Source organism: Pollicipes pollicipes, unplaced genomic scaffold, assembly GCF_011947565.3.
Source record: "Pollicipes pollicipes isolate AB1234 unplaced genomic scaffold, Ppol_2.1 Scaffold_4219;HRSCAF=4965_pilon_pilon_pilon, whole genome shotgun sequence".
NCBI classification, from domain to species: domain Eukaryota; kingdom Metazoa; phylum Arthropoda; class Thecostraca; order Pollicipedomorpha; family Pollicipedidae; genus Pollicipes; species Pollicipes pollicipes.
Genome location: NW_023596448.1, coordinates 31845510 through 31858302, shown reverse-complemented (window position 1 = coordinate 31858302; position 12793 = coordinate 31845510). Strand labels below are relative to the sequence as shown.

The window sequence follows — 12793 nt, the reverse complement described above, 5'->3', positions numbered from 1 at the left end:
TCACTGCGCTCTGGGAAACCAAAGGTACGTGGTTCGATGCCCCACGAAGCCCTCCCTTCCTGTCAGGGTGAGAGGCAGGCGACGCTATGTACCCCAGCAACCGCATACGTCGTGAAGCCCGATGCTAATGCCCGAACTGCATGTAGGACCCTTTCTCTTCGCCTTCTGACGACCGCTACCAAATGTACGTGGACTCCTTTCCGTATGCCTCTGTCACATTTCATCTCTCAATGCCCTGGACGAATCGCTTGCCTCTCACCCGACCCTCGCCCACAACGCAGCGCAGACGGCCAGAGACACGGGCCAATCAGAGACGATCTGATTCAGAGACCACAGAGCATCGGGGTACAAAAGACGCGCACACGTCACGCATGCGAACACGTATCACAACGCGGTAGGCGGCCGGCGGCGCGGCGCGGCGCGGCGCGGCGCGGCGCGAACGCGGCCGCGGCCGCCGGCCGCCCCGGTACACGATTTCCCAGGCCCTGCCGGGCCACAACACGCGGCCGCGCACGCTTGGCAGGAGGCGGTGTCCAACGGCGGAGGAAGTATCGGCTGAGGTTCGGCGGTTGCCCGTCGGCGGGGTCGGGGCCCGGCCGGCGCCGGCGTCGGCTGCGCCCGGCCGGCCGGCGGGACGCTTTGGTCGTCTCGTGCTGTGTAAACACAGGAGGTCGCGCGGGCGGGTGCGCGGGCGGTACAAACTCTGTTTGTAACGCTCGGCGGCGCTCGCGCGCCGCCGAGCGCTCCGGGCGGCCGGACGGCCGCCGCGGACGCGGAGGTAGTCGGCACCGCCGAGGGGGCCCTCGCAGGGGCAATCGGACACAACGGCACGCCAATACAGCGTTAGCAATGTTGCTACACATGATCAGTCACGGCAAAACTGACGATGTCGATGGCTTCGACACGATGCAGCCTAGCTATGCGACCGCAGACAGAACACGCGAATATCAGCGAGGCATGATTAGCACAACCTCCACCTGTCTTGCTTCCACCGGCCAGCTAGGCGTCGAGCGTCGCGCGGCGGCGGGGAGCTGACGCAACAGGAACCTTCAGCCGGCGGCGGTTAGCGCAGGCAGAACTGAGATCGCGCGGCGCTGCCCGGCCGCGCGTCACGCAGAGCCTTTTGAGCACACGTCGCGCGCCGCCCGCCGGCGCTGGGCGGCCGTCCAGCGCCGGGGGCGCCGCGTCCCACCGCCGCTGCCGCAGAGCGGCGGCCTAGCGGGCGCGCCGCTGCTTACGGCGCGCCTTGCAGCCGCGCCCGTACCAGCCGGCGCCGGCCGACGCCGACGGCTGGTCGTCGGCCGCCGCCAGCACCGGTTTCAGCAGCCGGCGCGATACGCGGAACACCGCCTGGAAGCGCACGTAGTCGGCGGCGTCCGACTCCTCCGACGAGCTGGCGGTGTCGCTGCTGCTGGCGCCGCTGCCGCCGCTCGGCTCCGGCTCGGTCAGGTCCGAGGCGTTCGAGTCGGTCTCCGAGTCGGTCGACTGCTCGCGGTAGCTGACCTGGCGGCGCGAGCAGGCGCGGCCCGAACGGCGCGGCCGCCCCTGCTCGTCGCCGCCGTCCTCCTCCAGCCACGCCAGCGGCTCGCACCGGCCGCCGGCGGCCCACTCCGCCAGCTCGCCCGCCTCGCCGCCGTCCGGCGAGCCGCCGCCACGCCGCGCTCGGCTCGGTCCGGCGCCCAGCGAGCCCGGCTGGCCCTCGTCGTTGAACGGGTCGTACGCGCTCGAGCTCGCGCCGTCCAGCGACTCGCTCTGATTCGCGTCCACCCACGCGTCCCGGTTCGAGCAGTCTCCGTTCCGCGCGTCGACTCCACCGGCGTCCGCACCGTGCGACTCCATGGGACTCGCATCGCCTCCGTCGCATGCGTTCTGCGACTCCATTTGGCTGCCGTCGCCCCAGCCCAGCGACTCGCGTTGACTCGCGCTGACCCACGCGTCCCGACTCAAGACGTCGCCGTCCTGACTCGTGTCGTTCTTCTCGCCTTCGAAGCCGCCCCACGCGATCGAGCATGTGCTCTCCTCATGCTGGGATCCTGATCGACTCATGTCGTCGTCATCCTGCCAATCTCCGGCCTGCGACTCCGTTTGACTCGCGACATCCTCTCCCTGCAACTCGTCATGGCTCTCCCCGTCTTCGTCCTGCGACTCGCAGTGACCCCCACCATCTTCGCCCAGGCGCGACTCCGTTTGACTCCCACTGTCATCGCCCTGCAGCTCGACTCGACTCTCACTGTCATGGCCCCGTGACTCGCCCCTGCTCTCGCCATCTTCGCCCTTCGAGTCGAACTGGCTCCCGCCGTCCCCGCTCCGCGACTCAGCCAGACCCCCACGACATCGGACCCCCAACTCCGCCTGACTTCCGTCACCGTCCTCCTCCGATTCGGCCGAGCCGGCGTCGGCCCGGCGCCGCCACTGCAGCCGGTCGGCGGCGTCGGCGGCCGTGCCGCCCGGCGCCGGGGCCGGACTGGAGCGACGCCGACCGCCCGGCTCCGGCGTCCGCCGGCCGCTGCGGGCCGGGGAGCGGCGCCCCTCCGGAGACGCCCCCCGCCGGCCTCCTCCGCCGCACTCCACTGTCGAGGAACAATCGGCTGGCGTCAGCGGATGACGCGGAGAAGGACGGGGAGCGGGAACGTAACGGCGAGCCGTACTACTTCGAGGGCGCTACTGCATATGGCGTACGGTAAGGTACGGTATATGGCACACGCTCCGATAACCACAGCGGTATGCGCGGTACGCGCGGCACTCTCAGGGCGCGGACAAGTGGAAACGGGACTAAAAATGAGATGACGTCGCGACGACACGCGATAAACGAGAAATAACGACACAAGGTTTTTTTGCAATTACCACCACTCTCTGCAAAAACCATGGCCAGGGGATACCTGAACTGAAACTAGGTTATTACGAAGAAAACGCAAATTCGGTCGCAGCGTCCGAACATCACTCCTTCCAGCCACCCCGCCACGTGCCGCACCGTGGTCGCCTCATCATTATCCTGGTGACATGACCTGCGTCCCACAGCCGTCCGAGCTGTGTTGGCATATCAGCACCGTCGGCTGAAGACGTCCCATCCTGCAGCCGCCGCCGTGATTCGGGGCCATGCCGCTGCCGGCCCGGCCGAGCCGCACTCACCGGCGGTGACGCGCGTGTAGTCGTGGTCCATCAGACCGGGCGCCGTCGACGTCACGTCGATGAAGATGACGTCACTGGAGCTCAGCTGGTCCAGGCAGTCGTCGCTGAGGCAGAACTGGCTGCGGTCCCCGTCCAGCAGGCGGATGTGGGAGAGGTCTGAGCAGCGCCCGTCCGGACTGTGGCCCGGGTCCGAGGTCGTGCTGCTGTCGGGTCAGGTCACATGGTCAGACTGTGACCCGGATCCGAGGTCGTGCTACTGCCGGGTCAGGTCACATGGTTAGACTGTGACCCGGGTCCGAGGTCACGCTGCTGCCGGGTCAGGTCACATGGTCAGACTGTGGCCGGGGTCAGAGGTCACGCTGCTGCCGGGTCAGGTCACATGGTCAGACTGTGACCCGGGTCCGAGGTCACGCTGCTGCCAGGTCAGGTCACATGGTCAGACTGTGACCCGGGTCAGAGGTCACGCTGCTGCCGGGTCAGGTCACATGGTTAGACTGTGACCCGGGTCCGAGGTCACGCTGCTGCCGGGTCAGGTCACATGGTCAGACTGTGGCCGGGGTCAGAGGTCACGCTGCTGCCGGGTCAGGTCACATGGTCAGACTGTGACCCGGGTCCGAGGTCACGCTGCTGCCAGGTCAGGTCACATGGTCAGACTGTGACCCGGGTCAGAGGTCACGCTGCTGCCGGGTCAGGTCACATGGTTAGACTGTGGCCCGGGTCCGAGGTCACGCTGCTGCCGGGTCAGGTCACATGGTCAGACTGTGGCCCGGGTCCGAGGTCACGCTGCTGCCGTGTCAGGTCACATGGTCGGACTGTGGCCCGTGTTAGAGGTCACGCTGCTGCCGTGTCAGGTCACATGGTCAGACTGTGGCCCGGGTCAGAGGTCACGCTGCTGCCGGGTCAGGTCACATGAGCAGACTGTGACCTGGGTCCGAGGTCACGCTGCTGCCGGGTCAGGTCACATGGTCAGAGTATGGCCTGGGTCAGGTCAACTCTTCAGCTTATTGCTGGGAAGGCCATCAACCCAACATCAAACGCCATCAGATCATAATCATGAGCTTACATGAATGAAATGGTTGCATCTGATTGCCCATAACTTCAGACACCATGTGCTCAATGCTAACACACACACACAGAACATACATGCTACACTTTAGAGTAATGCATGCACATCCGCACCTGCAGGCTAACTCCCACCCCATGATCCCGTCTGCCGACGACACGGTGCGTTTGCAGCGCGCCGCGCCCGCCAGGCGGCGCCGCCCGGCGGCTGGAGCGACCGGCGCCGGCGTCCCAGCCTCACCTGTCGGCGCTGGCCTGCGGCGGCGAGCAGGCCGCCTGCTCAAAGCCCTCGATGATGGTGAACTCGTCCTCGCGCCACTCGATCGGGTCCGTCTGCACCAGCACGTCCCGCAGCTCGGTCACGTGGCACGCCAGCGGCGACGGCGCGTCCCGCAGCTCGGTCACGTGACAGGCCGGCGGCGACGGCGCGTCCTGAAGCTCGGTCACGTGGCAGGCCGGCGGCGACGCGGCGCCCGGCTCCTGCCGGCCGGCGTCGCCGCCACGGCCGTCGTTGCCGGCGGCGCTCTCCGGGACGCGGCCGCGGCCCGAGCAGGAGCGGCCGGCGTCGCGGGCGGCGGGCGGGCTGGCGGCGCGGCGCGGCGGCGGCGGAGGCCGGCCGGCCAGCAGCGTGCGCAGCAGCAGCGAGCGGCCGGCCGCCGCCCGCTCCGGCGGCAGCAGCGGCGGACTCTGCGGCGAGACGGCCCACTCCACCGGGCCGGCGGCGCGCCGCTCCGGCGCCGGCGCCGGCGCCGGCTCGCCCGCCTGCCTGAGGTGGCCGGACCGCTCCTGCTCGGCAGCCGCCGGCTCGTCTGGCCACCCCGGCTCGGTGTTGACCTCGGCAGACCGGCCCGGCGCCGTCGCCGGCTCGTCCCCGGCGCCGGCCTCGGGGCGACCCCAGCGCGACGCCGCCTGCCTCCGGCCGCCGGCGTGCGGCGGCGGCCCGGCGGCGGTCGTCCCCAGCTGGTCGTCGGCGCCGGGCGGCGTGTCGGGCCGCGTCAGGCAATAGCGCGGTACCGCCTCGCTCCGATGCAGCGGCGTGGCCAGGCGGAACAGCGGGTCGGTGGCGCGCGAGTACTGCGGCATCGGCAGGCCCAGGTGCTCCATCACGCGCACCATCACGTCGTCGCAGCGGCCTGCGGCGCGGCGCGGCGCGGCGCAGCGCCAGGTCAGGTCAGGTCACGTGGCGACCATCAAGTGACAAAGCTTCGACAACATCGAGGATACAGGACCGCAGCGGCGCGATACGTAATCACGCGCGCTGGGCCGTAACTTGCCGCAGTGACAAGAACGGGTAGGTGCGGGAACAACACGCCACGCTGGTACTTCTCCACATCGGCGGTTTGCCAAGACTCGGGCGGGTTTCGACACGACGAAACGGCCGCCACGAACGCACACGGGTTGCACACACAGACTGGCTGGAGTAGTGAAAGAAGGCCTGCCCCAATCTCACGCCAACCCAGCTGTCAGCCTTCGACAGTCCAGCCCCAAACCACCGCCACACCTCTGGTCTCCACCCCATTTGCTGGCCGAGTACACAGCCCCTCAGCACGACCTGTCCCTGAGCTAGCCACTCAAGCCCCCCCCCCCCCCGCCGCCGCCCCTCCCCCGCCCGTCGTCGGCGCCTCACCGTGTATCTTGAGCGCGGCCGCCTCGTCCTTGGGCGTCCACTGCAGGTTGACAATGAAGAGCCGCGGCCGCTTGTGCGGCGGCCGGTGCATGCACCACAGCCCGCTGTACTTGCGCAGCACCTGCCGGCGGCGGCGGGCGTCAGCGGCACCTCCGCCGCCGGCGGGTCTCCCGGCCAGCCCCGCACTGGTCGCTGCGGGAGGGCTCGGCCATCGCGACAGGCCAGACGCGGCTCCGAGGGGCTGCACGGGCGGCACTCGTACGGCACAGCAGAACGCTGTTAAGACAGGTCACTTGGCTGGAAAGACGGTTCGGAAAAAGTGCAGTGCTCCGCACATCAGTCCCGGTCCCGGTTCCGTGCCCGGCTCTGGTCCCGTGCCCGGTCCCGGCCGCGGCCCCGGTCCAAGTCCAAGTCCCGGTCCCAGTCTCAGTCTCAGTTCAACTTCCGGCCCCGGTCCCGTGCCCCGTCCCATGCCCGGTCCAGATCCTGTGCCCGGTTCCAGTCCCGGTCTTTGTCTCGGTCTCAGTTTCAGTTCCGGTCCCGTGCCCGTGCCCGCCAGCCGCCGCACCTTGAGGCTGCTGCCGAGGCACAGTATGACGTCACCCTTGCGCGCCTGCCGGCTGGCGCCGCGCCAGTTGAGCGGCCAGCGCAGGCTGCCGCGCTCGCCGAAGTGCACCACCGTGTCGATCAGCGGCGTGGCGCACTCGTAACACCTGGCGGCAGAGGCCGACCAGACCGTGAGGGGCGGCGCACCGCGGCGGGGGACGGGGCGAACAGAGCGGCACATCGCGGCGGGGGACGGGGCGAACAGAGCGGCACATCGCGGCGGGGGACGGGGCGAACAGAGCGGCGGGGGACGGGACAGACAGAGCGGCACACCGCGACGGGGGACGGGGCGAACAGAACGGAGGGGGACGGGGCGGACAGAGCGGCGGGGGACGGGACAGACAAAACGGCACACCGCGACGGGGGACGGGGCGAACAGAACGGAGGGAGACGGGGCGGACAGAGCGGCGGGGGACGGGACAGACAGAGCGGCACACCGCGACGGGGGACGGGGCGAACAGAGCGGAGGGGGACGGGGCGGACAGAGCGGCGGGGGACGGGACGGACAGAGCGGCGGGGGACGGGGCGGACAGAGTGGAGGGGGACGGGGCGGGAGGGGCGGGGCGACGCTAGGAAGTGAGCTATACGCCCCGTGCGGGGTGCTCGGTGACCTGACCCGACACACATAAGAGGGAAGGGAGGGAGATGGCAGAGGTGACCGTGTGAAAGGGACGAGAAACATGCCCAGCCAGGACCGGCCCACTCACTCAGCCACATGGCCGAAATTTCCACTGAGAGATCACACCACTCCAGAACACCGATCGCCCCAATGGAACCGACACCGTCGACCAAATCAGCTGCGGTCCGACGCGCCGAGTGAAGCATAACACAACCTCAGATCGCACATCGCCTGTTCTTCCACCACTGAGCGAACCCCTCGAGTCGGCGTCCCCACCGGGCCCGAACGCCCGGTCAGAAGCCAGCCCCTCGGAGCCGGGCCGCTCCACCGCCCTGGAGTCGGTCCTCGCCGCCGCCGCCAGGGGGGAGCCTCACCTGCGACCGGTCTTGTGGTTCTGGCGGGACGTCTTGGGCGTCACGTCGAACGTGCGCACGTACTGGCGCGGGCAGCTGGCGCACACCTGCAGGGGTGCCGCCAGGCGGTCAGACGGGGAGGCAGCCTGACGGGGGGAGGGGGGAGGGCACGCTGCCGTCGGCCGGGGTTAAACAGTACCTGGGAGATGAGCTACGCACTATGCCCAACATTCCAGCAAAAAATTACCACTTCACAGACTAATATGCACCAGCGATAAAAAGGCTGACGCTGTTTAGTTGGGCCAGCGCATGGGTTATCCCGCGACAAGATCATGGCAAACTTGCAAAAGATGGCCCATCTTCACTACACAGTGCAGAAAGACACACCAACACACAATCGCATTATGTTCAGCAAGCCAGTCTTTAACAACAACACACCCGCACAATCGATCTTCAAACACCACGCCGCCGCAGACCGCCGTCCGCTCCCAGCCTGACCACCAGCGCTACCGCCGCCAAACCGGCCCCGCACGACCCTGCCGGGACAGCACGGGACGTCTCCGCCCACCTCGAGGTACATGTTGCCGTGGAGCTCCGACATGTTGCGCTTCGGCAGGCCCGAGCGCAGGTGGAGGCCGTCGCAGTTCTGCGACACCACGTGCCGCACCATGCCGCGCTGCCAGAGGCCGTACAGCGCCATGTGCGTCGGCGTCGGGTCGGCCGCCGTCAGGTCGTGCTGCCTGTGTCAGAGACCGTACCCGGTCACCGGCCGCGCCGGCCGCAGAGCAGCGAGCGAGCTGCGGCCGGGCGTGCCCTGGCGCGGAGCGATCGCCTGTGGCCAGCGTCTGGCGTCCAGTGCACTGATCCAGTGACCACGCCGTCATTGCCAATTTCGGTACCAATGACCGGGTCCGGTGATGTCTCTGCTCACAGAACAACCTCCGGTGATTTCCCACCCCAGTTCACGACATGATCTCCTAAACGGAGGCGGAAGCACTCACGGAAGGCTGGCGAACGGCGCTCAGCTGCAACAGGCCACCAGTGACCACCGTGCTGTGACTACCGCGGCACACTTCGCCGGTGTCCTTGTGCCGGCTACCGCCCCGCCCCGCCGCCGCGCCCCTCCCGCCCCGGCCGCGCGCCGCCGGCCGCCAGCACTGACCCGACGCCGCGGCCCTGGCTGAGCCGGGTCCAGATGCCGTCCGGCCCTCGGTAGTCCGGGATGCTGGCCGACGTCGACACGCCGGCGCCCGTGTACACCACCAGGTGGCGCGCGCCGCGGATGGCCTCCGCCAGCGCCGCGCTCTTGTCGGCGATCACCGACTCCGGCTCCTCGTACTCCTCCTGGCGGGCTTTGCGGCTTCTGTACTTCTCCAGCCTGCCGCGAGATGGCAGTCGGTCAGCCGGCTCCGGCGGCGACGATACCGGTCCGGCGGGTTTTCCCGGACTCGCAGTAATCTTCTTCCAGAAAAGTATGACATCATCACAACCACAGCCGACTGAACCCCATTTGCAAACGATGGACAATCCTACCCACATCTGCACGCTGCATGAAAAGCTCCGCCTGAGCCGAAGCCGTCCGAGGGCGGCCCGTTTCCCCACCGGCCCCTCGCTCACCGTTTCTGTATGCGGATCACGTGATCCGGGTACTTCCGAAGCAGCGCCCGGTCAGCGTCGGTTCGCTCGTCGCGCGCCTTCTTCAGGCCGGCCGTCAGCTGTAAGTGACAACAGGCCCGAGTCACCACCCGCGTCGCCAGTCACCGCCCGAGTCACCCGAGTCACTGTCAGCCAAGCGACGGTCACCAGGGGTCATCACCACGGCAGCCATTCGTCAGCAGCAGACGCCATGGGCGACCGCAGCAGATGTAATGAACTCAGCCAGTGGTCGCTACCAACCGCTAACACTAAAGTTGCGCTCAGCGAGGCATTGATTTCGCGTTAGCCCCGTTTTCTAGTCACCCCTTCGCGAACCGATACGGAGACTGCCAAGGGTTTGGCCGGATCGCCCCGGATGCCGGCTTGATATATCTGGGTACGTCCATTATCTTCACATTTGCTACGGAATTTGCTGCGGTCTCCAATGGCCCATGCTTTAGCGGAGCCCCCTCGCGCCCCACCCGCTCAATGAATGGCGAGATATAGAACGTGGCTTACACGGAATAATGGCGCAGCTGGTGCTCGGCAAAAGTACAACAAAGCTTGTGTTGTACAACATAACTGGTAACCCACAACAATCGTCAGTGAAGTTACTTCTAAAAAACTTCCCTGCCAGACTTAACTACCAATTGACGAACAGGTTGCGGCAAGTCATCTGTGCAACAAACCTTCGGCGGGAAAACTTTCAGGTAGTATTAACTATACACAACAAAACTTTTCCGGAAAGAAACTCCCAACGGCTTTAGTCAAACGTGTCGTCACAATTTTCCTCCGGGGAGAGCAAAAATATCAAAGTTTGTCCCAACTCCGATGAACTTGGGCCAAATTGCTATCAAACCGCTCAATGCGTTATGTAAACATTGACATTTGTCGATAAGTTGTTTTAGGACGCGTCAAGCATGTGGTTCGCAAGTATGGGCTGTACTGATTTTGAGAGGCTCACGTCCAAACAGAGATTGTTTTCGGTATCTTGAACCCACCACACCCGCAGCAACATAAGTTCAGTTCATCGCATGGCCTTTTCGTCCGCCTTTCTGCCTTTGTATATGGTCGTGATATAAAGATCTACCAAAATACCTTTCCGACTTTGTACATGGTTGTGACACAAAGATGTAGCAACACACCTTTCCACCTCTGAATGTGGTTGTTGCGCAAATATGTGACACACGACTTTGGCATGACCTTCGCCTTCGAGACGTCCAAGAAATAAACAGATCGAATTACGTCAGTCAGCATCGGAGATCCGGGCGAGACTGCGCACAATTACCAAAGTAACCAGCACGAACTGGCACGTCCAAAAGTATTCACTCCACATGCAACCATCCTAGCAGCATTACATCTCGTGTCTGCCACCAATGACACTGTGCCAGCAGCTTTGACCCGGAACCCTGCGACAAAATCTCAGTCGATTCCAAAGTCCACAGAGGCAGTGTCACATGGATGTTTTGTCTGTGGCAATTCTCTCATAGAGGAGTAATGCCAAGTAAAAAGCAGTGTCCATGGAAGGTCAGACACCAAAAGTGCTATTTGACGGACTTTTGATGCATCAACGATTTTTGGACAGATGATTCATCCAAAGAAGTGTTATTGGGTGTGAGTCTTGTTTGTAGCAGTTTTGCTGTGTAGGAACAGAAGTCATGCATAAATTTTATCTTAAAATAACTCTAGTGTATGACAAAAGTTTGCAGAAGTTAGCACCTGGAAATTTTGATGGTAGAATCATCATTGTAGAAGAACTGGATGTGGAAGGTTTATTGGTAGTTGATTTCTTATACAAAAGTACTTGTGTACAAAAGTACAAAAGTGCTGTAATGATGTTGTCTGTAGAAGTTTTGTCACATCAAGGCTTGTCTGTAGAACCTTTAAACATAGAAGATGCTATGTAAAATTTATGTCATTGCAGTCATGACAGCTGAAGCTTGGCTTGGCAGCACTTTGGCTTGTGCAACTGCAGATTAGTTACAACTTCAAATTGTCACCAGGCACTATGTTTTGACTGGTAATATAACAGTGACATACATATTCAAAAGCTGTAAAACTTCCTAAGTAGTAACCCAATACTTTTCAAGCAAAACAGATGACACTATCTTTTTTCTAAGGCATGATCACACAGCTGGGCAACATGGCCAATGTCAGAACAGGATTTTGCATACTAAAACTGCAGTTTGTCAGAACATGAGAAACTATATATCATTATGTGGCAAACAAACCTGTTACCATATGGCCTTCATATGTTAGCATTTTCTTCAAACAATGATGAACAAAGCACATGCCATCAGAGCTAATGTACCTCCATCAAAGGAGGTAATAGAATACTACAGCTCCTGCAATGTTGCAGCAACAATGCCTCACTCATCAGTTTTCAGTGTTGATGTAAAACAACTGGTGAGCAGTGCATTTCATGCTGTCCTATTTTGAAAACATGACATGTGTGCACCAAAAACATTTTAGAGCTGGTTTTGTCACTAACACAAGACCAGACATTCTACAATGTCTGGTGGGATTAGGAGGTGGGAGGAGAAAACCCAATAACCTAAATTCAATGACAACTTTTTACATCCCTAGTGTGACCAAGTCACTGCCAATCTGTTTATCATTTAGGTATGCTAACATTAACAGGTAGGAACTTCCAAGACTTCAACATCTGCACAGGTGCCTTGGGAGGTCACCACAACATGAGATCATATTGCTGATCTAGATCAATGAAGATATTATCCAATCAATCAGCCAACACCAATCCTGAGTGCACAAATATCATCTAGGGTTGCAGGAATACAGTTAAGGGACCAAGTTTCAACTGCAGACAGCTGCTCTTGGCCTCCATTCCCAAGTCACACTTTGAAGCAATTCATCAAGCTGAACCTGCACAACAATCAAGAAACTAATAAATTAGGGCACTAGAACAACACCTTCTGGATACCTGGCAATACATGAGACATGGACATGAACATGAACATGGACACAAACATCCCACCTAGTTATTGTGACCAGCACCAATCTACAGTCAATACATAACATTACATCAGATTAACAAAATATATAACATATCAGATCTTCCTAAGCTGAAAGATATGCCAAAATGGCTCAAACTAAGCATCCATTCATAAAGGTAGGATGGTCTGTATTCATTCAATGCCACCTAGCCTGAATTCTTCTGAACTGGCAATGGCAGCAAAACAGATATAAGAAGGCAAATCTGAAAAACCATGATGTTTTCCCCATGCATAAACAATTAGACTTTAAACCATTTTCCCCAAGACCAAACCATTTTCCCAGCAAAAAAAGATGATCAAATAAGAAGTGGGAATAGACAAATGCATTTCATGATAATAAATCCAACACACTTGTGAAGAAACCCCTTGAAACTTATAATTCACGACATCTTCCTCGTCTGACCAAAATAGGCACTACGGAAATTTCCACCACATGACAGGTGTGCAGTGAACACTAAGCAATATATTTAAGATATTCCTTGCCCGTACAGCTAAGTAGACCGGGATTTGCGCGCCAAGTTTGCCGCCCGACGATCAGGCGGCCTCCGATAGCAAACTTGGACCTGTTCAGACACTGGAAAGCGACATTTGTATTCAAACTCACGTCCTTCAGCAGATTTTTTTCCTCCTCTTTTTCCTTGTCTTCATCTTGAAGCACAATACACTTTCTCTTTCTCGTGGTCCTCGTACCCGCATTAGCTGCCATGTTTGTTTACATGTTGTCGATTGTAGCAGCAGCTGCTGGGGG

The 12793-nt window shown here is 61.3% G+C and overlaps 1 protein-coding gene across 1 annotated transcript; it reads right to left on the bottom strand.

The window, feature by feature from the left end:
- Positions 1–1063: 1063 nt before the first annotated feature.
- On the bottom strand, positions 1064–12751 carry LOC119095195 (uncharacterized). Its single transcript, XM_037218068.1, has 15 exons — positions 12650–12751; positions 9014–9111; positions 8559–8774; positions 7965–8136; positions 7418–7503; positions 6387–6531; positions 5819–5939; positions 5145–5324; positions 4954–5000; positions 4433–4623; positions 3130–3332; positions 2542–2570; positions 1678–2286; positions 1442–1503; positions 1064–1094 (listed from the first exon to the last, which is right to left on the bottom strand). The coding sequence occupies exons 1-15, from the start codon at positions 12749–12751 to the stop codon at positions 1064–1066; spliced, it is 2292 nt and encodes a 763-aa protein (XP_037073963.1).
- Positions 12752–12793: the final 42 nt, after the last annotated feature.

Excerpts from the sequence above, each read along its gene's own strand:
- LOC119095195 (XM_037218068.1), bottom strand. The coding sequence starts at position 12,751 with ATGGCAGCTAATGCGGGTACGAGGACCACGAGAAAGAGAAAGTGTATT. Across the intron at positions 8,137-8,558 it reads AGCCAGGGCCGCGGCGTCGG|GCAGCACGACCTGACGGCGG; the intron begins GTCAGTGCTGGC and ends TCTCTGACACAG. Across the intron at positions 1,504-1,677 it reads GCCAGCCGGGCTCGCTGGGC|GTCAGCTACCGCGAGCAGTC; the intron begins GCCGGACCGAGC and ends TCGCGCCGCCAG.